Source organism: Aulonocara sp. 'chitande type north' Nkhata Bay, linkage group LG11, assembly GCF_057382095.1.
Source record: "Aulonocara sp. 'chitande type north' Nkhata Bay isolate Kocher_YH1m ecotype deep benthic linkage group LG11, A_spYH_male_GT1.1, whole genome shotgun sequence".
In the NCBI taxonomy this organism is placed as follows: Eukaryota; Metazoa; Chordata; class Actinopteri; order Cichliformes; family Cichlidae; genus Aulonocara; species Aulonocara sp. 'chitande type north' Nkhata Bay.
The window spans coordinates 30,866,238-30,886,156 of record NC_141354.1 but is presented as its reverse complement, the minus strand read 5'-3'; the positions used below and the strand labels follow the sequence as shown (position 1 = coordinate 30,886,156).

The 19,919-nt window shown below is 40.9% G+C and overlaps 1 protein-coding gene across 6 annotated transcripts in view; it reads right to left on the bottom strand.

Annotated features, from left to right (window-relative positions):
- Positions 1 to 19,919, bottom strand: part of fhod3b (formin homology 2 domain containing 3b) — a 91,166-nt gene that overhangs the window by 64,896 nt on the left and 6,351 nt on the right. For all 6 annotated transcript variants that reach the window (XM_086312063.1, XM_086312064.1, XM_086312065.1 and 3 more), the window contains exons 2-3: positions 19,228 to 19,334; positions 13,862 to 13,926 (exon numbers count right to left, since the gene is read on the bottom strand). In XM_086312063.1, coding sequence (XP_086168189.1) covers positions 13,862 to 13,926; positions 19,228 to 19,334 — 172 coding nt within the window. The remainder of the gene's footprint in view (positions 1 to 13,861; positions 13,927 to 19,227; positions 19,335 to 19,919) is intronic.

The window sequence follows — 19,919 nt, the reverse complement described above, 5'->3', positions numbered from 1 at the left end:
CTCAGGGGATAAAGAGGCGCAAGTGGCTTTAGAAAATGATACCTTAGACAGAATAATAAGAATGTCACTAAGTACAAAAAGGCAAACAAATCAAGTGCTTTATAAGTGCATTTCTTTGTCTACTATGTATAACTCTTCGCAAATGGCTCCTGTGTCCCATTAACTCTCTGTTGCCCGTAGATATGTCTGTGATATATTGTCCTATTCTAATATCCAGAGGTAAACTGAGATTTCCAGAAATGAACGATCCCTCTAAGAGGGCCTAAAAAGCCCAGCCTGGCTGTGTGCACAGTCATACACCACATGGCATCTTAGTAGGGGAACATTCCTCCATGTCTTTTTCTCTCCCTCTAAAACCATTTTTCTCGATTTAGAAATGGGGGGGCACAAAAAGCGGTTTAGTGCAAAAATATGGGGCAGCAGATTAATGCAAAATTAAGCCATAAAAACCTGACATATGTGAAATGTCCCAGACTGGGAATGAAAAATCATTTCTCCTATTCAGGAACTTTCCACAGGAAGAAATGCCTGAATTCCACTTAGCCTCATTCTACCATGTGCCAAAGAACAAAAAAGGAAGAAATGGTTGAAAGATTTACCTTCGCCAAAACATTACCATCACGAAATCTCTCTGAGGGGGATAGGAGACAGGTATCTAAAGTATGTCCACAAGGTAAGGTCTTGGAAGGAAGTTGGGCAAAATTCAATCCAAACAGTGTCTTTATAGTACTTTCTTTCCAACTATGCACTACTAAACACCACAAGGGAAAGTGGAGTGAAATGATGTTATGGCTTCAGTATTCAGCATAGCTTACAGGAGATGGGATTGTGTCTTTCTTCCATAAATCACTTCACAGTGACAAGAGGTGGTGCTCTAGTCAGTCAGCCAACCCCCGCAGGGTGACCTCAAGAGGGACAGCTTCCCTCGAGCATGAACCCAAACAAAAAAGAGGGTATGGCAAGATGAAGCCATAAAGGCCTCCGCCAAACCAGTGCTTTCATCCTATAGCAGCTACACAATCAGCATCCTAGAATACAGGCAAATGTAAAGAGAAAGAGAGTGAGGGAGTGTGTGAGTGCATTTGACAGGGGTTGAGAAAGGACCTCTCTGACCCTTAACATGTGTGTAGCTCATCCAGAGGAGGGTGCAGGGCACTCCTGATGAGCCATGCGGGGGAGGGGGGGGGGTGTCACCAGGTGGCCCTTAGGGTTAAACAGGATTGACCCCATTTGATCCTGACACCGCTGTCAGAAGCGGATCTATGCTTAGCTTGTCAAAGAAAGCTGAACACTGCGGCGTATCCTTGTTGTAAAACATCCACTAAAGGGTCTATAAAGTTTAGTTTTTCTCTTGGAAAAAATGTTTAAAAGAAACCTCTTGACCATGGAAGACACTGCTATTTCTCTTTGTCGTTTGTGCTTTCTTTGCCTATTCAAAACTGCGTTTCAACAACACCCTTTCATCCACTATCTGTGCATTAATCTCATAATAGCAGTATGGGCTCATATGATTTTCAATGGAGCCCCAGTGAATGCACGCCAAGTCTGAAAAACAAACCAGTTAAATTTGTTCAAAATGACACGAGAGTCTCTATCTCAGGGCAAGCCAAGGCAAGGAAAACATGGCTGGTTGGCAGGTTAGGGTTAAACACTTCCTCTAAATGCTCAGACACAAAGGTCTCAGATGACAACATATGGCTGGAGTGAGGGTAGCTTTTAATGTCATTTTACGTATTGTAGCTTTTTCTCCAGCCTCAAACTGCTGACTTTGTCACAACTGAAAAATCTCAACACTACAGTATGGTAATGTTAGGTTTAGATATCCAGGCCAAGTTCTACTCTATCATAATAAATTATCAATAATAAATGATTAGTATCATTTTTGGTGGATGTGTTGTTGTATTTTATAAAATAATAATTTAGTGTATGAATAAAATCATGGCCCTTCAAATATACTAGATTAAAAAGAACAATAATGGCGTCATTTTTCATGCCTTTTTTGTTTAAAACAGACCTAAACAACATTGCAAATAGAAGATTATTGAAGTTTATGTTTCTCCATATCACTGTTTCAGATCTATTGGACTACATGAATAGTCTGCCCTGTCTGAGATTTTGTTTTGTTTTTGTTTTGCTCCCTGCTTTTATGTGAGGGCTTCACATGTGACCACTTCCAGTAAATGTGGGATTGGGACGAAAAAGCTACCAATCACAATCAGCATTTCTTCTAGTCGCCCATGTGGCTGGAATCTAGCTGGTCTGATCAGAATGAGATAAATGTGTTTGTGTGTAGAAAAGCATAGCAGACAGCTTTTATAAGACAGGCGGGGTTTGCAGAGATGTAGACAGTAACTTTTTTAGTAAATTTTACGCACAGACAATAGGCATATCAAATATTTTATATGCTAAATGAATCCACCAGTTATTTGTGTGCAGGCACTTAATTATAGATGATTCGAAGCGTGCATAAGCAAGTATGAGTACCTCTTTGTCTAGTATCATGGTGAAAACCTGCAGTTGCATTTTCTTGTGATTGTCGGCTCAAACTTCACCAGTTTTGTTGTAACTGATGTAAAAAAAAAAGTTCAAAAACCTGAAGTGTGTAAATCCAGTGTTACAGTGTCTGTTTTCTCTGTTCACCGACTGTAACTGGTTAACAAAATTAATTTAACCATCAGTTATGAGGCATGCAATCGATCGACCGATGTGCAGGAAACAGTTTTGGAGGTGCTGCTTCTGTCGCTTTGCTGTGTGCTTCCCTCAGCTGGAGCAGTGGAAACTTACAAGGGAGTCTGGGACTCATATGTGGTTCACGAGGACACATTAGATGTGCAGCTGCAGCATTCTTTGCGTGTCATATTCAACTTAAACTCAAATGATTTGGATTACAAAGTTCCCAAGCATTACTTGCCATTTTTGCCACACTGAGTCACCAGTGGTCTACAACATAAAGTTCATTAATGGGTGGTATACTTCCTGCCTCACAAGACAAGTGATTAAAGCCTGTAGTATAGATGAGAGGCTGACTATCCTTTTCTTTTAAGTTGACTGCAGTGATTGCATTTTAATGGACTCACGAGTATCTGTGGTGCAGCAGTGAAATGTGTGCCAGATCCTGCTAGCATATCATCATGTCCACAAAACAGGTGGCTAAGAGTACACGTTATTTATACCTGCCAATAAACATGTGGCAGAATCACAGTTGATGTTTGCCAGCAGACCCTCTGGATTTGATGCCGTCCTTTTATCGTACACTTAAAAATAGACCAAAATAGAATCAAAACACATTCCTTTTCGTCAGTTGCAGTTTTTACTGACATGTGTGACTTGTCTGATTGGCTAGTGCTCTTTGCTTGGTTAGAGTTACTGAGCTAATCAGAGTAGAGGCAAAATACAGGTAGGTCAAAAAACACATACGCTGCCAAAGTGTCAAACACTGGCTGAAAGCAGAAAAAATGTGTTAGTATGCTTTGCCAACCTAAGCAAAGTGTTTTTTGTTTTTCCCCCCACATGAATATTTTGGTAAATGTATCTACCCAACAAGGTAACCGATAGCCCTCTGAGATTTACTAAGATCAGACTGAAAATTTCCCCCCATTTGCTGCTTGGGAGGTGTTATTTTCAGCCTTTGCTCTGCATGTTTTCATACAAGTACACAAGATGACCGTGCATCAGAAAACTGCTGATTGAGATTATAGTTGGTGGTGGTGTTTAACTGGCGCATACGAATCATGATAATGCAATCGATTTTTATTTAACAAACAGATGTTAGCATAATGTGTCCACCCTCTGTGTTTGCGTGTGTCTCGGAAGAGAAAATTCAGAGTGAAACCCTACACGGCTTCATTTAGCTTTTGTGTTGAACCTTGCTAATACAAAAGGCATTCATAATAGTAGAGAACAGACAGAGAGAGCTGCCACTGATGTCATTCAATTCTGAGGTCCAGACACTGGGAGAGATTCAAACATTTTTCATATTCCCAAACACAGAGATTAAAGGCTTACATTCAGGCTTTTATCTTATAAACAAGAAGTCTATGCAAAATATTTAAGTGCTTTGTGCGCTCAATGATCCTTAAGTGACCACTGACAAAACCACCATACAACACATATGAGTAGATCTAAATGGATCAGAACAATGTCTGACATGCTCACTGAAAGATGAGCCTCAACTTTACACAGCTTTAACCACAGCAATGATGTAAACATGGCTCGCTTTCCTCACAGCATCAGGAAACATTACTTATGGGTTACACCAATTGAGATTTTCACTCCTCTTTACGACGCAGTCTAAGCAAAAGCAGACAATGTTTCTTTTGCTCTCACCGCAGAGGAAGATTGGGTAAGTTGTTTGTTTAAGTGTAATTATTATTTTTTTTTTTTCACACAAAAATTTATTGTTAAATTTAAGAACAGTATCCGCTTCCAAATTACCTCAGCTCCACCATGCTTCCTCACGATAAAGGGATTTTTATATACCTGTCGCTGACCAGTGAACGCAGCGTGCATTTTAGCGTCGACCTCTCTTGTAACCTGCAGTTCAGATGGAACCATCCTGAACATGCCTGAACCGCCTAAGTAGGCTTTTGGCTCAAATTCACACAAGACATTGGGGCCTTTCTCTCGCTTCTCTATCTATGGTTCTTTTCTTCTGCTCTGAAGAATGCAACAAAGGTTGTCCAGTCTTCTCTTGCTGAGGCCACTCTGAGTGTTCCCCTTAAGAGCCATGGGTGGGCTGCAAGAGGAGATTCTCCTGATGCTTGAGCTCTTTTTTATTTTTTTTTCTAACTGGGGTCTCCAGTGGACAGTTTTCTGCTTCAGATGTAGCCTTAAACAAAAGCCAAGTAAGAACACTGTGGTTGCTTCAGTGATTGATGCAAACATTACACAGTTGCTACATTACCGACAATGTCCTCCACTGTCATTCCTTAGATAACCGTAATACCCGTTATATGTATTTGTTCACACATTGTTGAAAAGGCTGAAGCTCCCATTTATTTTTTTACATTTTACAAAACTCTTGAGTGCCACCCCCACTGCTTTGTTCAAACTAACGTGAGCAGAAAATATAGATATTATGTTTCATTAAAGATTCTACAACACAAATATTCCTTATCCCAGTTATGGGCTGCGATTGAGCTTACATCAGCTCTAAAAATAACGACTGCACTTGCTGCTTGGCCTTGGACGCGTTTGAAGATGATAAAGAGAAACAGATACCCGTTGTTAGCTGTGAAGGCACAGTTAATATTGGATCGATATATGGTCTGCAATATCCACAATAATTCCACAGCTGCGTATCATGCCTGCACTCTGGGTGGAGGTCGATACTTTGGAGAACACGAACACAAGCGGATAGCTTTCAAATCATTAACACATCACCGCGAAACGCAGCATACTTTGTGCCTTTGCCAAATAACTTGCGGTGAATATTCCTGGAGTTTCTTTTGGAAAGCAGCCAGTTACCACAGCACAAGGTGGAGGCTGCAGGTGTTCCAGAGCTAGATAACAGTTAAGAGTCCTGCAGAGATAAAAAAAAAAAAAAAATGGACATTCCTAATCTGTTTTACACTAAGAAATCAAATAGCTATTGCTTACCTGATACAAATTCATACAAAATGTGTCAGAGAGATGCAAAGGGAGAATTAGCTGGAAGAATCTACAACTTTCCCACAGAACAAAGTAGCCCTATACAATGGCAAAGATTTGAAGTGGGAAGGATTCAGATTAGGTGACAGTCCAGCACTTCTCCACAACAGGAGAACAAATCTCCACCAGTTTCGTGAGTGGCGAAAAGATCACCGTCACATCCCTTCCTGCTTAGTCCTAAAGAGGTAGTATAAATCTTTATTTTTCCAGCTGATGTCAGCCTTAAGACCGAATCAATCTCAGCACATGGATGTTAGAAAATCCAATAATTCCCCCTTCAAAGCAAAACAGCAATGGTAAACTAATTCAGAGCCAGCCAGCTGTGGCAACAGTACTTGATCCAAGGTGAGAGAAGAAATAACAACACTGAATGAGTGACAGTTACTGTAACGACAAACAGGCTCTTAAGCATTCCTCATATTCTCCTGATGGATGCAGAGAGAAAGAGACATTTCCTTACAAAGAAGCGGACATCAAAGCTGAGGGAAACAAAAGGAGCCAGCGTGACATGTGAAGGAGGATGTGTGATGAATTGCATGGCCCACTAGGATTTGGCTGAAGGCCAGTGGGGTACTGAGTTAAAGGTCAGGTCTTTTTTTTTCTTTTTTCTTTCTTTCTAGTCAAGACTGGCACTCAGATTCTCCTTGCCGATACAGTATGACCATAACCCCAAACTCAGATCTCAAATATGACAAAGATGATAAATTAAAGACAACCTGAAAGTTCAGAGGTATAAAATACAAGGATGCATGCATCGGTTCAGTGTATGGGGGCATATTTAGAATATCAAACCCATAAAGCAAATAAAAAAAATCAGTAGCAGATTAAAATCTGCACCTGTCAGCTTAATGAATTTAACCTAAGAGACAAAAATACTTCAACTTTTTGTAATTGTCACTTAACAGTTTAAGTCAGTTCTGGGATGAGCTGCCTAGATGCTAAAAAGGACAACTGTAACTACTGTTCTTTCTTTAATTTATCATTTCCATTTCTGTTGGGAAAAAAAAAACATTAACTGAAGAACCTTCATAAAGTTGTTAGGAAACATTTTTCAATAATTAGCTTTTCTAACTCCTTTTAAAGAACAAGCAGTCGTTCCAAATAATCAAGGAAACAACGACCAGAATTCCACAATGAATCTAAGGCATCAGATTTCTGTCTAAAGCGGCCTGATAAAACAAACTCGGATCATTTTAAACACCCAGATGTTCAATATTACTTCAGTATTACTTGCACAGTTTCAGCACCTGCACATGTAGAAGTGAGCAGCTATCAGGCGTTTCAGGTTTCTGCCTAGGATACGGACACTCTTTCAGCTAACACTGCGCTTGATGTAGATCTCTCTTGAATCTACATCAAGGGAGGAACTACCCTTCTTGCGAATGGGTATTTAGTGACACCATGAAAACAACATAAACCTTAGATTACACTTCTTTATACACTGTTTTACAAAGTGAAGTTCCCCCTTCCCCAACTATTAGAAATCAATGTTTGCTCTACAGGAGTAGTAAGTACTGATGACCTTCACCAAATTAATGTGATACTGAAGAATTCTTTCAATTCCTGTCCCATTAGGCTGGTTATGTTATCTCCAGATTTTTAGAAAAAACACCTCTGTGGGTACTGAGATTCATGGCGATTGTGACTTATGACAGAAATCTGACGCCAAACAAATAGTTAAGAAACATAGCAACCAACAGAATGCAACATTTCACTCAGCTCTTCTTTGTCCTCCATTCAAGGAGGACAGATGGAGAGTAAAGACACCTAAAATCTCAACTCTAAACCCAAAATAGATTCCTGCAAAGACATCAATAAACATTTCTGCGCATACAGCAATTAAATGCAGGGTTTATGCACAAAAACAACAACAAAAAAAGACTCCTCCCACCAGCTTCAGCTGTTTAAAAAACTGTGGTTACCGAGGTTATACACCTGTCCACTTCAACAGTCTCACAGCAGTGGTGGTCTGGTTCGCATAGCATCCACTCTTAGCTCTCCAACATACATGCCGTAATGTGCATCTTGGACAAACTATATTCTCTTATAACCTGCAAAAGTTTCACCTATCAGTCATCTGATTTTGCTACAAAAGTCTGGGCAGCTGTAAGAAGTGAAGGGGGAAGAGTAAAACAGAGAATTTACAGCACTGAAACATCCCTTCTTATCCACAGGGACAATGTTTAGTCCCCTGGTCAGGCTGCACACTCAGCCTTCTCTGGCAGTCCTGTAAACACAGCAGGAAAAAAACACTCCGCTCGTGGATGAAAATGTAGACAGCGAGCTTCTTTTCTGGATGGGTGAGGAGCAGCGCTGAGGGGCCTTACAACTGGAAACAGATGGTTTCTTAATATGTGCATACCTTTGGATGAGTGTGTGTGCGAGTGAATGCGAACAGATGAGGGCGCTTATGTGAATTGATGTAGTAGTCTATTTGTGCAATATGTGAAGCAAATCTACAGCAGAGCAATTAACTCTAATCCCGTTAAATAGATTTTTATATATATGGAACATTTTTGTATTTTAGGGGCGACGACAGAGGGACGTAACGCAAAATGAATGGAAACACTGAGCTGCACTGTTGCACGTAAACGCCACATTAACCTAAGCCATGTTGTTATCTCACTGCATGTGGCTGTTGGGCTCACGGCCAAACAGAAAGAACATTTAAAAAAGCAGAATGAGTCAAAGTGTGAGATGAGCCTTCCAGTGATCTCGTGTTACTATCAGCTATGATTTGAACAGCAAGACCCATTCCCCTCACTTTTCTTGTTTGCTGCCTCAGATTTCTCTTCTTTGGCACAGCGTTGTTTAGGTTGGCCTCCTGGGGAGACTCTGAGACCATGATCCCATTTTGGAGTCCCACGTGCCATGTGATATGCATGTTTTTAATTATTCTCCTCTTGCCTGGCACTCCCCTGCCTCAAATGTGGCTTGTTATTGGATTTTATTGCTTTGATTTGACTCCAAAGTGTGGTGACTCCAACCCTGGGGATTTTCTCTATGTACATACAGCCATCTAAATATGCATCGTGACAGACATGAAGGATTAAAATGGTGATAACAATCAAATAGGAAATTCAAATAAATATTTTTAACTTGGAAAATAAATCCCTTGTTTCCTTACAAAATTGTAGCAAAAACTTCATGCAGATCCTAAGTTTTTAATAACCAAGTTAACTACTGGAGTTACTTTTATGTGTGTGGACAAAAAGTGCAGATCGCTAAGTACATATCTGGCAGGGTGTCTGGAAAAAACAGACACTGTGGCTGGGAGCAACACGAAAACCCACAGGTGATCTTATCATTTTAAGCTATTGTGCTGACATCACCCATTCACCCACACAATAATAGATTAATTAGACAAACAAACATGTAAAGAGCCCAAGCTCTTAATGTGCACTGTTAGTTGCCAGGAACTAATCTTCCAGCATGGTGTGCAGAGGGATAATTGAAGAAAATTTACAGCTCATAGTCTTCCACTTTAACGACCACAGAGTTTTCAGTTGTGAACCTGAAGATCAAAACTACCAATTTGACAAAATTATAGCTTTAAGAGAAAACACAAGTCAACAACGAGCGGTCACAATGATTCATGCCCTGAGCCCGGATTATAAGAGGTTGTAAAAGACAAGGCAGATAATCCAGCGAGAATGTGTCGCCTCTGATTACAGCTGCCACTCTTCAGCTGGGATCAGTGTGTTGACAGATGAACCTGCTCTCAAAGGGAAATATCAACAAACTTGAGCTTTGAAATGTATGATTTCGACCTCTGACAATAGAAGGCATTTGCTAATAAGAAAGAAAAAGCTTTGCACTACCCTAACTTGTGATGGCTCTCTATGGGTATTACAGTGACAACATAATTTGCAGACTGCAGCTGACAGATTTACCACATCAGATATTTAGCTTTGCATAAATCACACGATTTGGCACAGGAGCAAGCTCTGATCATATACACTTACCTGACAGTTTGTTAGGTACACCTCTTCAACTCCTCAGTAAAACAAGTATTAGCCAATCACATTCTAGCATTTCAATAGATGTAGGCATCGTAGAGTTGACCTGCTGACGATTAAACACAGTATCAGAATGGGGAAAAAAGGTGATCTGAGAGACTTTGAAGATGGGATGGTTGTTGATGCCAAAGGGGTTGATATGAGTATTTCAGAAACTGCTGATCTACTGGGATTTTCCACATAACAATCTCTAGGATTTATAGAGAATGGTCTAAAAAGAGAAAATGGAAAAACAAAAAGGCATTTGAAAATGCCTTGTTGCTACCCTGAAGTTAGAGGGGAATGGCCTAGACCAGCGGTCACCAACCTTTTTTGCGCCACGGACCGATTTGTGCCCAACAATATTTTCACGGACCGGCCTTTAAGGTGTCGCGGATAAATACAACAAAATAAAACTAGTACCGGTACCGAAAAAAAGAAGATTTATTCATAACACATGTGAAAAGACCCAGGAAAACCGAGTTAACGATAAAAACGATAACAAAATAACGCTAAAAACCGATATAAACCCTGAAAAGCATACATTTCACACCCGAGTCTCAACTCTCACGGCCCGGTACCAAATGACTCGGCCCGTGGCCCGGGAGTTGGGGATCGCTGGCCTAGACTACTTTGATAGCTGATAGGAATGAGAGAGTAAGTCAATTAACAACTCATTGTAACCGCGCACGAGACATTGAACCTCGAAGCAGATCCAGACAGAAATCAGCTTCTGCTGTAACATTCAGATGGTGCGATCAGAGTTTGGTGTGAGCATGAAAACAGGGATTAAGCCTGGCTTCCATCAATGTTTCAGGTTGGTGTTGTGGTGTAATGGCATTTGGGATATTTTCTTGGAACACATTTTGCATTATTAAACCACACAGTCTACCCGAGTATCATTGCTAACCACGATTATACTTTTACGACTACAGTGTGCCCATCTTCTGATGGCTGCTTCGAACAAATGACCTCCACAGTTCCCAGTTTTCACTTCAATCCATGTCATGGATGTGCAATCGACAAATTTGCAGCAACTGTGTGTGTGATGCCATCATAACAATAAGATAGACAAATCTCTCTCTGAGAAATGTTTTCAGCCTCTTGTTGAATCAGTAAAGAAGAATTAAGGCAACTTCGAAGGCAAAAGCGGGCCCATCGCAGCCCACTGAGTCTATATCCACATATGATTCCACAGAAAGCTATTTTGGAATTTTTACTTTGTGAGAACTGCTAATGATTACAAAGCACATGTGACATTTGTTAATTCTTAACTTGGTATCCCTATTAAAACATTCTGCGGCTCACACTAATACATCTGTCTGTCTTCAGCCTCTTCATGCCATGACAACACAGCAACTCCCGCAGCTTCAGAAACAAAACTGCACTTAAAAAGAGGACTGGCAGACAACAGGAAAATAATCACGAGGTTGCTTTAATCAGGCCCTCAATACCACATCTAGTTCACCAACAACAATAACAGCCTAAAGATCTAAACAGACCGGGCCCGACGCTAACGCACTGAGAGGGACAAGCTGAGGTTATTGTCTAAATCCCGAGCTGCTATGCTGGTCCTACAAAATGCAAACAAAGCTCAAACTATAACTTCTACAGGTTATCCAAAGACAAAAAATGAATCAAATGAAACCTTATGACATAAATACAAATACCTAAACAGCTTCAGACTGCCTCCACATAGTGCTCTGGATCTTTTATAGTGAGATATCCATTCCACTGTTATTCATTACATTCATCATTGCCGAGCACTGTTTATGGCCTCTAAGCTCCAGGAAGGCTCATACTAACAAGCCAATCTAGTCAAACAGTCACCTGAACACCATAAAAGTGAACACAAGTCATTTAGGCTTCATTTATCGTAAATGTTAGCGATTATAAAACAGCTCAAGATAATGAAAATACGCTTAGCTAAAACATAGTTTAGTGCCAGGTAGGTACTTTTAGCACACAAAGAAACCAGATGATCTCACTTTGTGATTACAACAGCAGCGGATTAGTAAAAAGCAGTTTAATAAACCATTAACTCCTTGGGTGAAGCATTTCCTTCCTCCCCTCTGTTGCACAGATTTCTGTCTTGACATATGCATGTGAGTGCTAATGACTATGATTAAGGAAGCCCGGATTAGGTCTCGCTGTGGTTCATGACACATACACACAGACAGACAAATAGAAAGCTGCCCCTGTGATGAGTACATTTGGAGAAAGCCAAAAAACCCAGATAACGTAAACAAGGCAATGTACGGCTTAATTCAAACTTGAAATACACGCAACGTGTTTTCCACAAAATAGTGCTAAATGATACCGATTAGAATACACACCGCTGTAACCAACTCATCACTCATGTTCATGAAGGGGGCCTCTAGGATAAACAGAATATCTTAACGACGTGGGTGTACTATTCTAGCACACAATCTTAAGTGTGCTTAAGTGTGCAAAAAAGAAAAAGAAAATCCAGAGCTTTAGACAATCTTAGTGTTAAAGCTACTTTAATGCCTCCGTACATCTATTACTGGCTCTTGTACAAACATATTTTATTACAACAGAGTGCAGCTTTCTTTTTATTTTATTGCACGTGATTATTGATTATATGCAGACAAAAGAATGTGGCCAGCTAAAGAACAAAGTCACTGAAATTTATAGGCATTTTAGAGAAATACTCTATCCGTTAATACAGAGCAAGGGCAAAGCCTGAAGTATAGCACGCCATTTGTGCTTGGGAAACTAATGAATTATGTACTACACATAACAAGAAAATCACCCAGTAATTCTGTACTCATGGGGCTACGAGGTAAGCTCACTAGTCAGATAAAATTAGGCTCAAATGTCTGGACAATTTACAGTAACAGTGACCACCTCAGCTTGAGGAAATAAATCAGCTAACCACCCAGGCATTCACCGAGGGAGACTGGAGAGGGGCAACAGGTGGCTGTCAACTTAGAGAGAAAGAGGGTCATCATCCACTTAGAGAAGAGCAGCAAGTCTGTCGGTCACTCCCCAGGCTCCACTAAGCTAAGCCAAGCACCAGCAGGAGGAGAGAAGAAAGCCAGTTCAGTTGTGAGTTGTGTTCAGCCAAATATTCACAAGTACGGCCACGTTAAACGTGTGACATGTTACATCAAGCACTGATTAGAAATGACTTTTGGTTATCCACTGTTATTAAATCAGTATCGTTAACAACAAGAATTTAACGATGCATAACATATGATAGGTCTACTGTATCAATTACATAATTACAGTGTAAAACACATGAAAGAGAAATCCTTTTTTTGCAATCAACATGTGCAAACTTGAGTTAATCAGGTTGGAGGAAAAGCTGTGTTTCTCCGTTGTCTCATCAGTCCCTGAACGAGCAATTTTCCCAACCTTTCCATTATCATCAGCAGGTACAATAAACAACCAAGAAGGACCCTCAGATAGTTCTCTCATCATAGTGACCTCATTCAAATGAAAAATGTCTGTGTCTTTGGTTCACTTGTACTGCAAGCAGCCAAATATAAAATCTGACAATTTACAGCCTAATAGCCTTTGCAGACCTTGGGTTATTTTTGCACTTGATGCCTGCAGAGGAGGCATGTGTTCCTCCGAATGACATTACCGACAGCCTCAATGCTCTACTGGAAAATGACTTCTTAAAAGCATGTGGAGTAATTTATTGTATTAAAAATATTAAAAAAAAAAGGTAACAAAACAGATAAAACCTTGTTGGTTTAATCTTTCCATAAAGATGTGGAAAAATAAAGTAGCTAAATCTAAATCAGAGAGTACAATGCAGTTAGTAAAAGATTAGCCATCCTCAGTTTAATCAAAAGGCTTTTTGTGTGTGAGCGTATGGGTCGGCACACATGCCATGTGCATGCATGTTTGCATATGTTTTCACTCAGCTCTATGCTGGTTCCCTCACATTACTCAAAGATACCAGGAGGCCCAATTAAACAAAGTGACAGAACCCAGTAAGTCCAAAAACATAAAATGTTTTCAGGGTTTGCTCCGTGCCAGTGCTCTGTGTTCGTACTGTTGCTGAAACGGTGCTGTCACTTGGCTTTTTTCCACAAGTGCTGCTGTGCAACTTTTACAAGGATCTACATAAAATAATCAACTGGTGACAGAGCTAATTAAAGCTGATGTAGTCAGAAGGAGACAAATTAGAGAGGGAAATGTGACAAATGCAGAGTTTGGAGCACAGTTTTATTACTCACCGATGCACGCGTGAACTCTGACTGATAGCTGCGTTCGAAGAATGATGCCGTGTTTCTTTCCTCGTCTACAAAGACAAAAGACAAACGGAGATAAAGCAACATGTCAGAAGGTATTGGACCATTGTGATCATTTCAATTTTCATGTGCGTGCCAGACATAGGTGCACATGTTGACAGGATAATGGAGCTGAAACGCTGTTGTTAAATGGTGCAAAATGATCTTCGAGCCTTTTTCAACAAGTTATTCTGTTCCGTTTCAGGCAACATTTGCAGTTTGAACACAGCAGGAAGCAGATCAGGGAAAAGGTCTTCATCAATGAAAATGAAGGATGGGAGCAACTCTGAGGTCAGCTCCACCCCCTGCGTTAATGGAGATATGCCAAGACCCTGTCAGCATCCTGTCAAGAGCTCACAATGTGCGAATGAAAAACAAAAACAAAGAAGACAACAATGCCCCTGAATGCTATTCAGTCCTGATAGTGAATGTGAGAACAGTTTAGATCCCTCAAAAGTTAATTCTCTAGTGTCTGTGAACAGACACTGAAGTTTGCAAAAGTTCAACTCTCAATACTTTGCTGCTCCCATACTCGGTGTGTGGTACTCCCAGACCTAATCATTTAACAGTTTTTAATTACTTTCATTTTAAAAATAAAAAAATTATAAAGTAGGTTGGTTGATCACTGTTTTGCTTGAGGTTAGATCCTTCATTGGGCCTTTAACCTCCCAACTACCTAAAGAAACACACAAACAAACCTAGCAGGCCAAATGTAGACAAGAGCACAGCAGGTAGAGTTGCGCAACACCCCCCTACCCTCCCTTCCTAATTTGGCTCACTGACAAATGGGCTTTTATGCTGGCTGCATAGAGTTTGTGTGATTGTTCTGACCGGCGCAGTGCCAGCAGCAGACTGTCACTTTCAAACCGTCGGGCGTGAGCGGCTCTGACAGAAAGAGAAAAAACTGTATCGGTGCAGAAGGCACTTCCTACTGCTGCTTCGCCACATACAAACAGACCCAGACAGACTGACACACTGACATTTTTCCTGCCCCAACCAGTCAGCGGGAGGCCGAGCTGATACGCGCACAAGCGCGTGACATGACAGGGGAAGTCTGCTTATCCTCACTGTTTATCAAATATAATATCCCGCAACAGGCAGAGGCGACACAGGAGCAACATCTGTCAACAGGGCCCTTCGCTGCGAGATGAGACGGCAAACAGGAAATTTATCCCTTGTGATGCTGTTGAGGCAAATCGGTAACTAGACCCATTTTGTCACGAATGTCTGCTTTCTCTCCGCTTAGATGCAACAGTATCCCTGTGCTTAACCAAGACCTGAGGCTACACAGGCCAACGTGCTCATTATCAAATTAAACAAACGTGCATGGAATATAAGTGAGGTTTTCAGACCCCGACCCCCACCACCACCAATTAAACATGAAAATTGAACACTCCTGCAGACAGTGCTGCAGGCCTATAAAAGATGGAGCCCAAACCTTCTTAAACAATGAAAACTATAAAGAATGTCAGCTAAATAACAAATTGGGGGCATGCTGGTATATAATAGTGAGCCATGAAAATCTTGTGAGCCAAATTAACCTTGATTCATAATATACATGAAGCTTCTGAAATAGGTGAATCACTGAATTACTACTTTTTATAATATCACAAAAGGACTGAATGCAATCTAAACCACTTACTTCCTACTTATGTCATACTTCCTGACCATTACACAAGTCAAATGGTCAAAAGTAGAGCACTTGATAATAGATTAAATGAAAACATATGGACATTATTATTTAGTATGAACATTTATAAAAAGTAGTGGGCATTTCAAGGCACCAACCAAATGCTCATCATCATCAATTTCTCTATCAAACATAGCAAACAGGAATGCAGCTGCAGAAAGTTAACAACTGTACCCGACAAAAAAAATAAATAAATAAAAATTTAAAAAATAAAACCTTACGTTCCCCATCTTGATTGCCCCTTTACTGCCCCGTTGTACAGCACCTCATAAAGCTCGGGCTTAATCCTCATACAGAGCAGCAGCAACTGGACCGGTGGATGCCTGCCAGCTCAATGCTCTCTGGCTTTATCTAAGGGAGCATTACTGGCCCTGTTTATAAAACATCACAAAATGTGTACCCACAGAAAGTGAACACACATACTTGGAATACAGTAAAGCCAGTACTTCCCCCTCAAAGACCAATTAATGCCAGACAAGAAGGCCCCGCTGAGGTCTACTGACTCAGCACTTCTTGGACACCCCTGTTCGAGAAGGCTCCCGTATCACTGCGTCTGTAGCGGGACCTCCAGTGCCCGAGTAAGCCAGGTGGGGTAAAGTTTTAATTACTCTGGTTCTTTTCAAGTCAACTTTTTCTTCTTCAAATGAAAACCTTGTGTGCTTCGAGCATCTATGAAACAATGTCCAAGTGGGTCAGAAAAAAAGCGAAAATAAAGAAAGCAGAGCTGCCCTCGGAGACATGAAAGGATGTGATGAGAAACGCTGAATTTCTGAGGCCTTCAGAGCAAGAACGGATAGATTTTTAATATGTCTGACTTTTGAATAGTTGTCAAACACATCAGAAACACTCAATAAAACCAGCAAGAGCATTTTCAGCATATAATTGCTGGCTTTCTAACAGAAATTACATCTACTACAGCGTGAAATGCGAAAAGGTGAAAGAAAATGCTAAAAAAAAATCCACATGCTGAATCCATTATCCAGTCAATAACAGCATTTCATGTTATCCTATAAAGACAAGCCAGGGAATATGTCTTACAATGTGTCAAGCTCGACACATAACTCAACACTATCGCACAACACTGTTTTTCCCCTAAAAGATCAAAACAAATTTGCTAAAACTTTTCTATCCATCCTGGTCCTACGAGAACACGTCCCGCATACTCCACCTCCAACTACAGTGCCAAAAAAACTGCGTGTGTGTCAATCTATCACAGCTAGAATACACACACACTCTGCCAGGAACTGTGCAGATATGCCTCTGCACGTGTCTGAACTACATGGTCAGTTTGTAACCAGAAGTGGGGTGGTATCAGAGAGGGGACAAGGGGATTTACGAGTCACAATCTTGTATAGCTGAGCTACATAACGTGGCGTGGAAGTGATTATGGCCCTTAAGCTCCCGTGACATGGATATCTCCTGGCTCTCGCAGCGTTCTGTCAGAGGATCATACTTTAATCTGATTGTAAAGACACTAGGTATGACACAGGCGCCTCAGGAATGTAACCTGTCATTAATATCAATTACAGATGGATTCAATTGCCAATGATCAGGGGAGCTCAGAACTATTGCACTACTCCCTTTTCTAGTAGTAGGTGACTTAGCTTAAAGCTAAAATAGTGAAAGCATGATGAAAGCATCATTTTCGCTTGTCATCTGAAGTTATTGCAGGAGGATTATTTTGAGATAAACGTGGAAAACCCAGAAAGTAAAAAACAACCGTTGGTTTTGTCTGGCAAGTCAGCTTTTTTTTTTTTCTTCTTTACGTTAAATACTCGGGTGTTATGACTGCTGCTGACAGATCATATGCAGTAAAAATGAGAGCGAAAACAAAACAAAATGGAACAAGTAAGGGTGAAATCCCTCATCAGACCTTTTATTGGCTCAATAATCATCAAATCAAGAACACTGAGCAGTGGGGGGCGTAATTCTGGGCCCATCAGCACCGTAAAAAGCCAATGAGCAGCACTGCCCTATTTTTACTAAATAATTGGCTAACCACCTTCACCCCCCCCCCCCCCCCCCCCCCCCCAGCCTCCTCAGACAACGCTGTGTGGGTTTAATGACACACATCCATACCAGCTCGTGCCAGCTGGCACAACACCGACCCATGCAGGCTCAGTCTTTGACGAGAGAAGAAGTGGACCACTTTAACCTCACAGCTCTTAATAGCCTCCAATAAGCTCCTAACAATTTCAGCTGGAACTGGGAAAGGCCAGCGCTCCCAACTTCCAACAGAAACACCAAGCCTGAGAGCAGCTTATGAATTTCAAGTTAGACAAATAAATCCATACATGTTTGTGGTCCAACTGACCAGGAACTTTCATGCCAACCTTTGGTTTGTGATCATCTAAAGTGGGCAGTACATGAAGGATGTATCAACATACTGCACAGTACATGAAAAAATGTATGGAGCCAATAAAGTAAATGGCCAAGGAAAATGTATGAACCAGAAGTTAACCTAACACAACTGTGAACTTTTTCTTCATCCAGCTCCAGGAGCTGTGTCAAGCCAAAGCAATATCTACCTACACATTACGCAGAAACAATATGGCTAAATCGTTAGCTGAGTGTTAGGAGGGTGTATACTGTGTAGCTGCCCCAGTGCTCTAAATGAGAACCAAAGTAAAGTCACAAAGAGATGTGGGTGATTACTCATGAGACATGACTAGAACACAAGTGGTTAAGATTACAACCTTGGTGCCACTCGACACAAATAGATCAATTCGATGGAAATTCCAAGATTTTTCAGTCTACTAAAAAAAGGGCACCAGTATCACCACCGAACCAACTTTATAAAATCCTGCAACTGCTACTACTGCAAGGTCTTTTAAAAATACAACAAACACGATCATTTTAGTGACCTGCATGCAGATAAAATACCCTTGAGAGACTCACAAAACCTATGTGAGGAAAATCAGAGTCTCTTTTTCCTAGGAGACTCTCAGGTGGAGTAAAGACCTTCTCCTCTGTTCTTTTAATAGAGGAAGGCACAGTTCAAAAAAGGATCATTCGGAAAAGGGATCATTCATTCTAGATCCAAATAAGTATCATTAGACAAATCCCTTTAATAGTATTAAATTAGGCAAAGGAATATAGTAAAAATGTTTATTAATATGCATTCCCAGTGGCAAGGATTAAATACTATAGCTTTTCCCTCTTGTCTTGCTTCAAATCTCTCTTCCACTAAAAATACTCACATTGTACTGAAATATGCCTGACTGTCAAGATTTTTTTAAGTCAGACTGTTGTAATCAAAAGCTTTAAAATCACTCAGTCCCCCCCCCCCAAAAGAAAAAAAAGTATTTGCACCGCTATTTGACCACAGCAACAGGAACAATCTATTCCTGGACAATCAAAACCTGGCAAGCATCGTACATTACTGTATCCACCTGCTAGACCGTGCCAGTCCCACTTTAGTTTTCAGCCTGAGTGGCTCTGGCATCAGTCTGAGCAGCACCTTTTGAAGTGCAAGGAATATTAAGGCCAAGTTTTTTAACGCCAGAATCTAGTTTTATTTCAGCTTTTTAAATTCAGCACAGTGTAGAGAATGTTCTTCATTTCGGCGGCTGTGCACATTCGCCGAGAGTGGAGACAGAAATGGCGGCGATTATTATCTTACCCTCCATCCTCCTGAAATCCCTCCAGTTCATCTCGCTGTTCTGCCAGCGTAGATTCCAGGTCCAAGTAGCTTCCATTATGGGACAGCTGAAGGGCACAGTCATCGGGCTAAACAGGAAAAAGGCACAGTCAGCATGTATTCAAAATGCTGTGTTAAGAGATATTTATGAGCATTGACAGTGGAAAGATGCTTTGGGAGCTTCTGAATTGAATGACACACATCAGCTGAACAAATGGCACTGACATCCAGGGGGTTTGAATAACTATTTGTGTTTCACGCCCATGCAGGCACACAACTTTAAAACTACACACAAATGACTCGTAAGAATTTTAGACAAGTAACTTTCTTTAAATATTTTAAAAACTTTGCTGTTTCGATGGCTCCACAGACACATGCGTAGCATATTTCAGGTCTATGTCTGTTCGCCGTGAACCACAGAAGGCTCTTTTATCAGCTCCTGTCAGTGCTCTACAATGAAAAACTGTGCAAGGTTGCAGAGAAGTCATGCAGATTTGAACGAGCTTGGCAGTCTGCTGCCTCTTATCTCGCTGCTCTCCTGTCTGATAAACTATCATCACATATGATGACTTTGCAGAGGAGGTATGATTTGTCTGGTCTTGAATGGTTGTCATCACCAGACTGTGGTCAAAGAGATGAAGAATGAGAGTGACTGTTCACTTGTCTGGTTGACC